Consider the following 15,271-nt stretch of genomic DNA (forward strand, 5'->3'; position numbering starts at 1 on the left):
TTGATGGTGTGCCTAAAACACCGCAGCGTCCCGCACTCTAGTTCTCGTGCCATTGGTACCCGAAGATTTGAAGCGGCAATGCGCTAGTGCTGTAATATTTTCAGCCCATTAACTTGGCCAAAGGCGACCTTTCCATGTCTTTTCACGTCAAATTATACAAACAAGTGACGCTATCACTTGTCTGGCAAAGATAGATACAAGCGACGACTGCAATTCACATCCTGCATGCGACGAAATAATCGCAGAATGTTCATTTTCTGTTGTCAATGTTGGCGACCTGCGTTGTGCGGCGCAAAGTACAAAACTTCGCCCTACGCTTCCTTTGGGCCCCGCTCTTCATGGTCATCTTACAGCCATTACATCGCATCAATAACGCAGCTATATCTTGCAAACAAGTTACCTATAGCGAAAGCGTCCTGTCAAACGGACCTTGCTGGAGTTTCGTCGGGTGTCTGGCGTGTATGAATATATCTAAACTATTTACGCCCTAAGGCATACTTCAGCAGTAAAAAAGCAATTTTAGGCACATATTTAGAGAAAAAATGTGTCGTTTGCTGCTGCTCCTTAAAAAAATGAGCTCTAGATTTGGTGTTCTGTTAAAAAATATGCTCATTTTGGTGTTCAAGAATATTGGGAACCAGAAACCGTAAAATTCTGCGCAAGTCTCAAAGGTGAAGCCGAAGGGACGTGTTATTATATACTTGACTGCTGCACGAGCTTTTCCCTAACTTTGTGCTCCCATCTACCCCGTTACACGCATAATTATTAGAAATACGAAGACCAACCAATAATTTCGTTAATAGACTTCGTTACGTATTAACAAATGGAAAACGAATGCCGCTGACGACTGCTGCTGGGCCGCATTTCAGCGACCCCTGCCGAAGGAACCGAGTTGTTCTCGAAATAATTGGTTGAAAATAAATTAAAGATTGGTGTCAGTATTTTTTAACTTTTGTTTGAAAAACACAAATTCCGTCAAACACTTTCTCATTCGATACATATTTGTCCAGATTCGAAAAGCACAGATTTTTTTGACCTCCCAACAAAAGTCCTGCAAAAAACTTTCAGCAGTATTTTAGGATGAAAGACTCAGTGAATGCATTTTTATTTTCTTTATTCACAACAGGTTCAATCACTTTGTGAAAAACGTAACGTTCATCACTCTGCGTATATGGCGGTGGCGCTTTTGGCGGAGCACACAACGTTGTTGTCCATGCGTCTCACACAGTAGAGACGAAGCACTGCACAAATCAGGCGTGTTCATCGACCACCTTCATGGCGACAACTCCTGTCTTGCCGAAAAATATTTTTCAGCGTCTGCTTGTTGCATTTGCTCTAAAGACAAAATTAAAGAAATCTTTCATCTGCGACGACTAAAACAAGTGGCGACTGGATGCTGCATTCTTACATTTTAATCGAATTGCGGTTTCTAGCCATATGCTTTAGGAACGCAGTCTTCTTTTCTTAAGCACTGAGAGTAAAAGACGTCACATATGCAGTTCATCTTCCGTGCAAGAGCTGTGTTCAGAGACAGTGTCAACGATTTCAGTGAAATGAAAAAAAACCTCGCCTGTTAAGGGAGCACGAAAGATACGAAAGGTATTTTTGATGCCGAACAGCGCAGCTCTTAGGCTGTGGGCCTGCACAGACGCTTGCATCAGGCTGGAATGGCGGAAGTTCCGATCACACACGCGTCGTGGCCCCGTGGTAGCTTGTCACAAAGTTCTTGTCTTTGTAATCGGAGCAAACACTTTAGACCCGCTTCCGCAAAGCGCGAGTAGTGGCGCACAGTCTTCGTATCGCTTAGTCCGTGGCGATGCAAGCGGGCGGCGTAGATCAGGCGAGCTCTCCGTTAGCTGGCGAACTCGAAGCGTCGTATCTGAGGCCTCCGTAAGCTTCCCGACGAGGCACATCTGTCGCCCGCCAGGCTGTCGCCCGATTGACTCGAATTGCTACCGTACTGCTCAGCGTACTTGTCCTGTGGCAAGACCGAGTGGCTGATCCGGCCATCTGCAAATAACAATAAAATACCGAGTTAGAAGAAAATAATTTTATTGACCTCATGAAAGCGGCAGCTATCTTTAGCCGGAAATCTAACCGTGATTGTTATTCCTGTGGGGTCTCTGTGCTTTCTATGCGGTAAGTAATTCTACGTGTTTTTCTAAAAATGTACGTTTACGAGTACCATGCTGCTAACTTCACGTTCCGTACTCGTGAGATGAGTCCTTCTGGCACAACTCCTTTGTGCACGTGCATGTAACTCGCATCAACGTGCAACATTTTCTCAGTGTGCTGCAGTGATCAAACTGGTGTATACCACGCGAACATCATTTGGCCCGTGTAAAGATGGCAGCGTGTAGCCGCAGGGAAAGCGTGTGATTCGAGGAGTCAGTTTTTTTTTTTTTGCATTTGTGTGGGGGAGTGGCTCCGCTAGTGCATGGAAATGCATGCCTTTCGTGGATCAGGAGGGCCGCTGCTTCTACACGGCGTATTAGCACAGTTCAGCTGTCTCTTCTTTTTAAAGCTGTTCTATGCCCACGGCACTTCCTAACCCTTTCGTTGATTACCAAAAGCGCGGTGGCAGGGCAAGAAGCGAGACCTGCGAGTCTACGACTCTTATTGTTCGCTAAGCCTGGTGTCATTTCGAAGTCTTGGTGTAACTTCCGACTGATGGCATCAAAGAAAAGTGACATCGAATAGCGTTTACTGATTTTGATTTCACTTTAATGAAAATACTTTAGCTTTGTAACCCACTCCTGTAGACGTTCTAGTAAATGCTTACAGCCGTAGCCGCTTTTCTTTACCGAACTGGCGCATGGTGTGCGAGTCCCCGCCAATTGAGACGCGTCGTTCCGTGTTCACGTTGTTAGAGAGTTGGCCGGGCCGACCACGGCTTGTACTCTCCGACATGCGTTAGTTTTACTGGTGCAATTATTCTATAAACATACAGTCTTGGGTTTTCTCGAAATATCATCTGAATGGGTAGAAAGTTAATTTCAATGCATGCAAACAAGCGCCGACAAGTGGCTGGGGCTTAAAGAAGACTGACGTTTCACCTTCCGAATGGAAGCCTTGTTCACGCAGGGAAGCCGGTACGCTCACCCTTTCTTTTAATTTCACGCATACCACTGGCAGGCGGTTTGTTTTTGTTCTGTTGAAATTACATTAGAACCTCTCGATTTCAGGTCATCAAGCCTTCGGCATCTTTCCTCCAGGCTGCGTGCTCAGTCGCCTCAGACTCGATACAGCATCTAAAACATTAGTGATTGCAATGCCCCGTCACTTTTCGGTAACGCCTACTTTCGACACTGGTGAGAAATGCCTACTTTCGACCCTGGTAAGAAGGTGAGTACTTTTATCTGCAATCATGTTAGACTGCTCGTCGAGACGTGTGGCGCTATTGCTTAGTTAAGAAGCCTAAACGCGCTGCAGGAGCACGATCCATGCAACCAGAATTTGCATACACAACTTTGGCGCATGAAAGTACAAAATTTTTATTTTCTAGCTTGTGTCTTCGCTGCTTCCTGTTAATATTCACACTGTTCTGTTGTTATTGAGTAAGATAGAGAAAAGCGGTGATTGCTCATAAGGTACACCAGAATATCAGGCACTCGCAATCTCGTAACACATAAGCCGTTGTTGACAAGATAACATCACCATCTATAGAAATAAAGTGAGTGCAGCTATACTTGCTATTAGACCACTAATCGTGGAGCCAATTATGCTTGCTTGAAAAAAAAAAAAAGCTTACCCAGGCATCCCAAAAGTTTCCTCCCACAATCGGAATGAGTCCTCGCATTCCTTTTTAGTCTCCCCAACAAGACTACACTCCTTGCATATTTGCTCCCTTTTCAGCAAACACAAACATTAATACCGCCTCCTTTGCCCCATATCCTCCAACGCATTTCAGTTCCCTACCGACATTCCTAACGCATCAAGTGCTTAGTCTAATGCGCAGAAGAGCAAAGGAAGAGGTCTGCTACCGATTCAAATCTATGCGCAAACCGTCACTCAAAGGGACCAGGAGAAGTATGCTTGCTCGATATGAAGCCTGTCCGAGTGGAGCGACCGTAACAGGGGGCATTCCCCCGGGGCTTCCACTTGGACGGGATGATCATTCGCCGGTCGCCGAACGGCTACGAGGGAAGGGAACAGGGAGAGGAGGGACACTGAAGTAGGGAGCGGGGGAGAAAAAGGCACTTGGACAGGGGATAAACGGACGCTGTACTCACCGGCGGCACAGACGGATGCCCTCACGTTGGACAGGGTCGCCCGAGGAGTTATTGGGCAGCTGGTCTGAAAAGACAGCCGACATGCATCGCAATTAGGAGCCAAGCGTGCACGATGCCCCGGCGAAAGCCGTCTCTGTGGGCGTCGCCTTCCTTCCCCTTCCACCCTAGCATTCCCTTTTCCCTGTCCTGACAACCATACTTGGGTCTCTCTGAATAAGCTGGGACGTTTTGTCGCGCGGGAAAGGGAGAAATTTGCCGGAGTGGGAAGATGGTTAGAATAAGAGAGAAGGCACTGGTCGACTTCATGCACATTGGCTTAATTAACCATCGTGTCTGGCGCTCCGTGGGAGGCTGCAACAACCGTCAGAAATGTTTTCTCCATAGCGCGACACGGGCTTTTCGTACCCCCACCCCCCTCCTCCTTTTCATCCAGCAGATGTAACAAATGAGGACCCAAACTGGGCAGAGCGCAGGATTGTTTGACGACGTTATTTTTTCAAGCGCTGTCTTACTCGAGCGCCAGGGGTTTGGTGTTTGTCGTGCGTCGGAAGATATGAAAGAGATATGTGACGCCCCTTGTTCATCCTGATATGAATAATGTGCGAGAAACACCACAATCTCTCTTCTTATGCGTCCAAAACACAATAGGCACGAATACTAAGGAAGCAGAGCAACACAGCGCATCACTGATTTTTATTTTATCCATTAATAAGGTTTTGTTATCGAACTCAGATCACATTGATGAAGAACAGTAAGTCAACTTTTTCCTGACTGTAATGATGTGACGTTTAGAATTAACGAATTTGTTGGAAAAGGCACTTTTTGAGAAAATATCAGATTTTGCTCCAGTGCCACCTTTTTCTAAGACCTTCTGCTGAACGGGAAGTAGTGAGCTATGAAAACACACCCGTCTATGAAAACACACATGGCGTACTTTTCTTTGTAAGATGAATGCTGCATGATGGATAAATATCACTCTTTTGGCGTCCCTGTTTTTTTTTTTCAGCCAAATGCTCAATTCCTACCAAAAATATTTATTTTAGCTTCATTTTTTTGCCATCAGAAACACAATCTTTAAACACCACGACGTACATCTATAAACATACCTAATCAGATCTTGGAATGATTAGATTTTGCCGGCGATTGAGTGCACGCTAGTGCTAATAAGCCGGAAACACAAGTTAGCTGCATCCCATTTGCCCGTATGTTGATTCAAGCATTTTAAAGGAAATGATATTATCCCCCAACAATGATTCATTCGTTTACTTCTGTGGCTTCCACGCAAGCCAAGATAACTTGCCGTACCTTGTGCTCGTAACTAATACATTCGTGTTTTCCTCTCTGTAGAGTGATTCAGTTTAAATGAGCACTTTTCGTAAACTTACACCATGACTCATGAGGTGTGTAAATGCCCAAAAAGCATATATCGAGCGCATGCAAAAATTATATCCCCAGAAACAAAAATAACGGGCTCGCTTTCACAATACAGCTGCCAGAAATGCACGTAGACCAATGAGCAGCTCACCAGTGTCAGGGCGAGCGGCGTTTGTGGCGCCACCGTCGTGAACTGCTCCGACGTTGATTTCCGGCTTACCGGCTGCGGATGCTCGCAATAGGTTGTTTCCGCCTCAGCGTATGCATCGCACCTCTGCTGGTCTCTTAGTTGCTCTGCGAAGGTTTAATCACAACAGGTGCAAAAACAAATAAGCGCGAATTGTTTTGGCCCTGAGAAATCTGACTGTCGTTGACGGTTAGATATAAGAATGCAGCAATTCTACATTGTTATGGAGAGAAAAAAATGGCTTCTGGTAGTGGCTTTTCATATTGAAATCGCGAACTATTTTCAGGTCCATTCATTCTGTTGTCATACAAAGAAATTGTTTTACTCACTGTCGTTCTTGGATGCTACAGTGACGGGCTTCTGGGCTGGCGAGGCATAGTACGAGGAACGCGAGAGCGTGTCCTTGAGGGTTCCTTGCTTCTGGCTGAACTCCGACAGGATCACTGCGTCGTCCAGGTACAACTTCCTCGGGTGCGGACCACCTGATGGCCCGATAAAAGAGGATAGTGTTGCGAAGGTGTGCTTTGCTTTGAGCGCAGATGTGCCGTTCCCTCTGTTATTCCGCGTTGCACACCATTGAAATTATTTCGTGATTTTTATCTTGTAAAGCGTAATATGTCCCTCAGTTTCGTGGAATAAAAATACGCCAGTTGACAGTCAGCGTTCGTGGTGTCTCCTTCCTTGTGTCTCATTCTTTCCGCTGTCAGTTACGTTTCTTTTGAGTTTGACTGACATTCAGGATCAGCATGACTTCGTTTCAACCGAACATCCCCCTCTGAGCGTACTCGAAATAAGGCCTTAGAATCACCCTGCGCGTTCGCTCTATAGGGTCGGCTAGACATAAGCGTTATGTGTTTTAGAAGGTACAAAAAAAAAATCAGATACTTGAACCCCATCGGCTATTTGTTGGAAAATGTGTATTGATAGTCAGTGCTTGCAAAAATTGTATGCTCCCGACAAAAATCAACTACTTGCGCTTTCTGATGAGCCTGAAGTTTAGTGCTGACCACAGCGTAGATGAGTAATTACCCAAAAAGGCGCCCACCATTCTCCCACAAACAAGCTACACGCTACAAAAAAGGTATTACCTTAAACAAGAAATGTGTTAACGTCTCTGCGGAAATTTTACAGCACAATCATCTCAGCTAAAACTTCGAGATAAAGGCGTGTTTGTCGGCGCTGTCGTCGAAAAGTGTGTGCGTCGCACACCCAACATACTGCAAGTGAAAGCGAAGCAGGTAGCATCGAGTCAGAAAGGGGTTAGAGACCGCGCTGGTAAAGGAATGAACGAAACACGCAAGACGTTAAAGAGAGAGAGTAGAGCTCAATAAAGTAATGTAGAGGGCGCCAAGCCACACAGTGGAAGCGATGCGTGCTGACCCTGGCAGCCAATCTTGGAGCGGCGCTTGGCGGACCAACACTGGGCACAAGCTAGGACCATCTATGCTGCGCACAACTTTCTGCCCAAGCTCGCAAGTACGAAGAGGCCGAAGTAGCAGCACCGCTAGCTGCATAATCGCACCGTCATCTAGGCAGAATCTCGGTTCCGTTTCATTGTAGTAGTACCTTTCTCCTCGTAATCATTGTTACATGGAAGCATGCGCTCATTTTCTGCGCTGGGAGTTTTAGGATAGCCATTTATTTTGTGTTCTACATTTTGCGTGCAAGAACAATACTCCGTAAAAAATATTTCATTCTATATTCATAAATAAAACCGCTCCTGTGAGGAAACAAAGCCGTCATGTTAGCTTACTTTATGAAGTATTTGCAACGTATTACCTTTATATTTCTGACTTTCATCCCCGTAGCACGGAGCTAGAAGCCATAGCCGAGCAGCTGCTTAAGTATTCGGGGCAAAATGAAAACAATATTCAGCACTGGAAATAGGAAAATTAAAGAGGGGCATTGCCAGCTAAGTCTAAGCTAAGCATTCGCATGAAGTCTCATGGAATCTTTCAAGAATCGCTTAGCCGTAGATGTCATTTTTGGCTGTTGTTTTTGGCATCCAGCCATCTCCAAGTTTGGAAAAATTGCGGCGAGAACCGACGTTAAGGTGCACGACAACACGCCACAACTGCAACGAAAAAGATTCTGCTCGACGCTTACCGTTAGCAGTGGGGCTGCTGCAGCGAGAGCTGTTTCTCCTCAGGCAGATGTACACGGTAATGATGGCCACAACGACCAGAATTGCAGACACCGCCAGCGGTGCGACGACCGCCACGTTCTTGTGCAGAGGAAGAGCTGCCTGGTCTTGAATCGCCGTCGGAATCAACGTGGCCACTGCGTAAACGAGTGCATGAATGCGGTTGCCTTTACGAAGTGCAGGAGGTCGAAACACTGGGAAAATTCACAAGTAGCAGGCACTGAAAAATATTTTATCGCTTGACGATGTAGCCTTTCAGAATTTCAGGAACGGCAAAAGTCTGGACTTTTAAACAAATGTGGCCGCCGCGGTGGCTAAGTGGTTACGGCAATCGGCTGCTGACCCCAAATCGATCGATCCCGACAGCGGCGGTGTGATTTCCATGAAGGCGCAATTCTAGAGGTCCGTGGAATGTGCGATGTCAGTGCACGTTTAAGAACCCCAGGTGGCCGAAAATTCTGGAGCCCTTCACTACGGCGTATTCATAGCCTGAGTCGCTTTGGGACGGCAAACCCCTCTACGAGACCTTTTGAACAAACGTTAATTTAAGGGCTCGATCTATTTCGCAGATGTCACGAGTGACACAGAGGTAGGAGTGTGCGAATATTTAATATTTTCGAATAGGGAATAGAATATCTTCGTATTTGCTTCGCTGAACGAGTCAAAACGATGTAAGCTCAAAGTTATTCGCAACGAACTGAATGCTTCGTCAAGTTGGCTAACTCTTCTTGAATAACTAGCAATGTCCGAACATGGCACGCCGTAGTTTTCTTTCATGCGTGTTTCACATGGATGATCCACTCCAACACCGCAGAGGGTGACGCCGAGATTGATCATTCTCTGGATAGCGGGTTCCGAACAGCGACTCACTGGATTCGTGTAGCAGCGGTCATTATACTCCCACATGGGCTCCAAGGTTGGGCAACGTGGCAGTATTCAGGCAGGTATAGCAAACCGTGGCTTAACGCCAGATCTCGGAGGCCATTGCATTACGTAGCTTTAACCCGCTCCCATCTACTAAGATGATGTCCTAGTTAAACCACAGCGGTCGCCAGTATGGGACGGTAGTTTCTCTATGCATGACATAATGGTAACAGTTGTGGTTCTGCTAAAATTATTAGACTAATTATAATCCATTACTGTAAACAATAATAAAATATATTTATTATTTCTTCTGTTTAGTTTCGGAGTCTACTCGAGAAACACGGACTTCTACTAGCATATCTACTTTTGCAGATAAATATCGCGTCTTTTGACTTTTGTAGCGACAAATCGATGTTATAATCCCGTCCCGCTGGTCCGCCTCTAGTATTTAGCTGTTTCCAACGGTGAATGATTTTACACGAATGTTGACTCAGCTAGCGAATATCAGAAACTATTCTTATTCGGTCATTTCAGTATTTTATTACACTTTGTTTCGTATCATAGCTTCACTTTTCGCATTCAGTTCGTTTTTGAAAACTTAAAACTCGCACCTATTAGAGCTCGTAACAAACAGAGCAAGGACATCACATCACCGCTTTTCAAACAGTGCCGAAACAACTGACTGAAGCGCTTTTATACACAAGTTTCGCCTTCGCCGGAAGAACTTAACATTGCCATTACTACATATAAATCTATAAACAATGCGCTACGTTTTAGTATTCGTAATGAACCTTAATGCCAGAAAAGGAAGTCCGTAAAGCTCGACGTAGTAAAACACGAGATAGGTAGCCCACTAATAATCATAGTATTAAGCACGTTGTAATTCATTAGAAATGGCATTGGGCACGGGGCAATTCTATTATTTACGAAGCGACAAAAGTACCAAGATGAAATACTGAAGAGAAGGACCGTGATTTTCTCATGGGAAAGGCCTTGCCGCATGTGTAATTTTTGCCAGGGTATATGCAGCTAGTTTCTAACCACGAAAGCAGATCATCTAACAGAGTGTCAAGTTTTGTAGTACCCCGCGTTAGTCAGACAGCCGGAGGTTTAAACAGTGCAAAGTCGTACTTCTGATTCGGTTACCTGCAGCAGACAGAGCCGGCGTTTGGAATTCGAAGTCGGCCTGAGTGGCACCAGCCTCGCTGTGGGCTACCACCTGCACTTGGTACTGTCGACCGGGCACCAGGTCAGCGAGTACGTAATGCCGCCGACGTGGACTCAGGGCGTCGGCCAGTGGCAGCCAGGCCGGGTGGAACTTCAGGCGGTACTGGACGGCAAAGCGCGTCACGGGGCAGCCGCCAGTAGACCACGCGCCCAAGTGCAGAGTGGCACTGGTCGCGTTCGTCGTGATAAATTTGTCCAGTGGTGGTGAAATGGGTGCTGCGCCATTGGGAAAACGGGCGGTAAAGTGATAGTTGCGCCGTAGCTGAACGTAGCCGTTATCTTTCTTTACAAGAAACAATGCCTAAGATATTGCGCTCTTTTCTTGCGTATTTTAATGCTAATAGCTTTCGTTGGCTACCATCAAAGTTTCCTTCAGCTGATTGAATGACGTCATCAAGGCGTCAAGAGAGAGCACTGAGGGGAAAGAGATTTGACCGGGGGGGGGGGGGGGGGGGGGCAGAATCGAAGAAGCGAGCGAGGTCACGTGGTACAGCAGCGAGTAAGAGGGAACGATTGCGTGACTTTTCGCGTCCGGTATGCTGAAAGGAGCGATTCCATGCCTTATCGAGTGTAGTGTGTAGCATGGCAGTGTTCGCCTCGTAGGAGCAAAGAATGTTGCGCTAGGGGCCGCTGTAGTAAAGGAAAAGTTCTCGAAAATTTCACCAAAGCGTGTCCTCTGTCAGGACAAATGGAAGGACACCGTTGTTTCACGGGCAGCGAAAGCATGCGAACACTATTCTTTCCGGTACGAGCGTAATATTTCAGATATCCTTGGTCATTCACGGAAAAATCATTGGGATACGGAAGCTGTTTGCACAGAAGCTGTTTGCTTAGTTAGGTAACGAACTTCGCTGCTCTCAGCATCATATTTTTTCATCTCGGGTACTGTGACTAATTAACGGAAAGCTAACGCCGGTAATATCTGTGAAAAACAATCGCAAAGCAGACCATCATTTTAACACTCCTCAAGAAGAAGCCTTTTGTGTAAAACAACAAAAAAATGCGCGGAAATCTGGAAACTTCCAGCTGTTTTTATTAGCATGTAATATGAAGGACGTCCATGCGTGTTCAGTCGAAAAGGTCAAAGGGGCATCTAGTTATGTGTTGGTAATGCGATAGCATTTGAAGTTGTCGATGCCTTTACCGGAAGTAAGGTCACTTCCGATCAGGTTCCATTACTTGGGGTCTGGTGACGCCGCTTACCTCCAGGCATTGGGGATTATCCGTTCTTGTGGCAGAGCATTCTTCCAGACAACGGTAATTATCCGGTCTGGTGATGTCAGTTTTTTCTAGTCCGTGGGCGAATCTTCTGACCACTGACATATTTTTTCCCGATACAGCTTTTCTTTCCCTCTTAGCGTTCTCACGTTAAAAAGGATAACCGCTATTGAGAGAAAAGCATTACGCAGCAAAGCACTACCCATCGATTTCAATTTCTGTTTTTTTTATAGCATTACTTTTTACGGTCTGACAACAAAGAAACCATGGGGTAGGTTTTTTTTTTAATTTTAGCATATCTTATTTTGAAAATAGTCGCGCAGTACATGCAATACATTTTCGAACTGCCAGCAACAAACTGAAGAATTCACAGCAAAAATATTTTTGTCAAGTTTCATCCTTCTTCCCTCAAACCTTCATTTCAATTCATTTGCCACTACGAGTTCATTGAAAAATAAACATATCTGCACCCGAAAGCAGGAACCTTAATTATTGATGCTTTTACACTAAGGAAATGGAAGAAAAAAAAACAAGGGAACAAAATGTATTTCTACAATGAAACCATAGCTAATAATCCGCGATCTTTATATAACATAGGGAGAGAAAAAAGGAATCAATCGAAAGGTTTTTCGTCAGCCAATGCGGTGAGCACAAGCTGTTTCGGGAGTAGTAGTGCAGATTGGGCCGCCGGTGAACAATCGAATTCCCAGTGAATATGCCGAGATGAGACCGCGTTAATAAGGGCGCTTAATGAAGCCTGGAGAGCTGCAATACTAATGTAACACATCCCGACAAGGCAGCGCTTGATGTGGAATTCTGCGATATATGACTGCTGTGCACTGGCGTGTCCAAGAAATATAAAAGCGCTCAATGAAGCGCATTTCCAATAGGCACAGTGAACTGAACGCTGCGCTTCATAAGATTACCATGCTTGTAGATGCTGAAGGCCAGAACTAAGAAGGAAGATGGCCACTTTCGGGGATGTGGCGGGATAAAAATAATCAAACGGACAAAGTATAGGACATGATTTAGGAATCTGCACTAAAATGTAGGAAAGCAAAAAGATATGGAGAAAAGAAAAAGGAAGCGAACTGTATAGTAAACACAACATTATTATGTAGATCAGCAAAAGGCTAAAAAAAAAGAAAACCTGAAAAATGCTTGGGGCGCGGACGTGGTTCGTGTCATAAGACTGGTTGATTTAAATACCTTCTTTTACGTACCGACAGGTGGCTCAAAGCATAGATGTGGGCGTTCAGACCAAGCGCTGTCACGCTGGAATAGGCGGATGCTGCCTTAGTTGCCGCAGACATCCGTAAAAAGTAAAAAAAAAAAAAAGCTGGCTAATCTAGAAAACAAAACTACCTTTAGGCGACAGGTACAGCGAAAATAAAGCTGTTTTTTTTTTAACGTAGCAGCAGGCTCTACGCATACAAAGCAGAGGATAGCGGCCAGCGTGGATTCCAAGAAAGAGGCGCAAGGCAGAAAATAAAGCGAACAGATGTGCCGGAGAAGCAAAACTGCTTTGGGAGAAGGACCAAACCAATCTACAGAGAAGGGCATGCTTATCTACAAATTGAGGTACAAAAAGAGAGAAAACTGAACCGAAAGTAGGCCTCTTAACGGGTTTCGCCACTATTGCTGGGATTGCGCGCGAAATCCTGTCTATTTTCATTTCTACGAACCTGCGCCCTTAGTGCGTACAATGACCTCTTCTCCAGGCTCGCCCGTGCCAAGGCTGTTGGAGGCGGTCATGTAGAGGCGGTACGTTGTTCCACACTTGAGCCCGTCCAGCACGAACGTCTGCTTAGTGGAATTTAGGGGCAGCTTCTTCCACTCGCCATGTTCCGTGCCGTAGTGGAGCACATACTCTGTCAGAAACACCACCAACACGCATGAGTGTGTCCAAGAATGGTCGCCGTTGGGATTCAAGCCTAGCGCGCACACAAACGCATACACAGAAATAAAAAGGTGAATAGATTTTCACCAGTCAGTACAACACGCAGCTAGCAACACAGAGTACTCGGCGGCTGTTTGAGCTACGTCCGCTGATTGGATGCACTCAGGACGCTGCGGTTCTTCTGCCCAGTTTCCTCGGCCACAAGATTGAAAAAAGTGCACCATGAACAATGCGCTGTACTTGAAGAGTGCCTGTGAGATTGGGGCGAAAGATTGATGTCATCCTACATTGTACGTTATTCTTTAGATGGTTTACGCTTCTGTGAGCCGGCGCGGAAATTGCGAAGTAAAAGAACCACTTAGAAAGAAGACAGTTCTTCCTTTGCCTGCACTCTGCACGGTCCCGTTTTTCGTAAAAAAAAATGGGTTACTTTTCAGTCTTCTTTCATTCATTTTACAGAGTTTCTTGTCAAGAATTGGAAAACGAAATAGCCATAGAGTTCTTTCATTCCATTTTCTTATTGCGCTTATATTCAAGAACTGGGAACGTACCTTTAAGACAGAGAAGTTTGTAACTTTTCTCTTGAGCATGTGATTATAATTTCTTGGTATTGCATCATTTAATAAAAAAAAATCGCGATACCTAAACCACACAACGCACACTGTACTTACGAAATAGTGCCTGAGGGTCGTATTTCGCGGTGATTCTTTCTTCCCAGCTAATTTTTTGTTAGGTTGGAACGAGTGGTCAAATCCCAACTTTCAAACCTTAATCGCCCGATGACACTACTGGCATCTAAGAAGCTATGCCACAGGATATTGCGCCTTGCGCAGGAGATGCAAAAATTTTTTGTTACAAACAGTTCATAAAAAACACGACCCTTGCTCTTTAACTTAGATAGCTACAATCTTAAGCACTAAAGCATCGCAGGTGAGACTGAACGATCGAAATTTAGTTCTGTAGCGTGACCACCGAGATCACGCTTGCTGCTGTCACTCATCCAACCGGAATGCATTCAAAGCAGCGCTCATGTGTTGTTGATAGAGAGGTTGACGACCTGAACTTTTCGGCCGTGTATTCGGCGGTTAAAGCTCATGCCTACGCCGTTGAGAAATTTTCGACAGCCTCCAATGAAAGGGTATAGGCTCACCATTGAGCGCACTGCCAACCGTTTGAAATGACTACGGCCGGAACCTAATAAAAAAGAGTATTTAAAAGTGCTCGAAGCTTAGAAGCAGCCGTGAGGCACGCCAGTCGATAGCGGATGAACACGATGCTCAGAGCGGACAGAGCGAGCGCGCACTCGCCCCTTGGACAGGGACACGCGAATCCTGTTTGCACAGAGCGATGTTTGCGCAGCCAGCAGCCGAGTAGAGGACAACTAGGCATGGCCCGGCCGGCTATCTCTGTTTGCTCGGCGCCACTCACCCGTCCGCCCGAAACAGCGAAGGCGCCCTGCCGGCGCGGGCCGGCTCTGTTCTACCCGCCTACATGGTATATGTGCACTGACTAGGAGCTTGTCTGCGTCCCGATGGCGACGAATAACTCTCACCTGAGCGAGTTTTGTTTAATACTTGCACGAATAGTAGGAAACCCCACAGACTATTCGTCATGCCCGATTTTGCAGTGAGGGGCAGGAGAGTGGGGGGCAGTGGTTGCGAAAAGTTGACCACAAGAACTCTGTTTGGAATAAACAGAGACCTTTTTTTAATTAACAGTGGTGACCAGTGATCGTTGCGAAGGCATAATTTGACGCCCTTTCTAAATATTATCATCAAAATAAAACTTTTTCTGTGAATAAACAGATTTCTAAAGTTAAAATTATGTTGAATAAGACTGTCTGGTTCACGAGCACAGTCTCAAAAAAGCATTTGTTTTGCTACAAATAGAGCTGCGTACCTCGTTCCTAGTGCACTAAAAATGACACTTATCACATCAGCTTAAAACCAGGACGAAGAGAAGAAAACCATTAGGCCGCTTTGCGTTCAAATGGCCCGTTATCAGGCTCAAACACTTAAAATAAACAAGTTCAGTACGTACATCGAGCCGTTGTGATCGTCTCTAAAAATATTACAGCATTGCGCGCGCGCTAAAAGGTGTTGCAACTGGGCATTAGGGGTCCTTTC

At 45.6% G+C, this 15,271-nt stretch overlaps 1 protein-coding gene across 1 annotated transcript in view; it reads right to left on the reverse strand.

Annotated features, from left to right (window-relative positions):
• Positions 1-1,097: 1,097 nt before the first annotated feature.
• LOC149371895 (cell adhesion molecule Dscam1-like) overlaps positions 1,098-15,271 on the reverse strand; it is a 174,886-nt gene continuing 160,712 nt past the window's right edge. Inside the window, exons 20-26 of the mRNA XM_089566211.1 lie at positions 12,931-13,116; positions 9,947-10,243; positions 7,900-8,073; positions 6,123-6,275; positions 5,758-5,900; positions 4,233-4,296; positions 1,098-2,010 (exon numbers count right to left, since the gene is read on the reverse strand). Coding sequence (XP_089422337.1) covers positions 1,853-2,010; positions 4,233-4,296; positions 5,758-5,900; positions 6,123-6,275; positions 7,900-8,073; positions 9,947-10,243; positions 12,931-13,116 — 1,175 coding nt within the window. The 3' untranslated portion in view covers positions 1,098-1,852. The remainder of the gene's footprint in view (positions 2,011-4,232; positions 4,297-5,757; positions 5,901-6,122; positions 6,276-7,899; positions 8,074-9,946; positions 10,244-12,930; positions 13,117-15,271) is intronic.

The sequence above is a fragment of the Amblyomma mixtum genome, chromosome 1, assembly GCF_055824585.1.
Source record: "Amblyomma mixtum isolate Tamu chromosome 1, ASM5582458v1, whole genome shotgun sequence".
NCBI lineage: Eukaryota > Metazoa > Arthropoda > Arachnida > Ixodida > Ixodidae > Amblyomma > Amblyomma mixtum.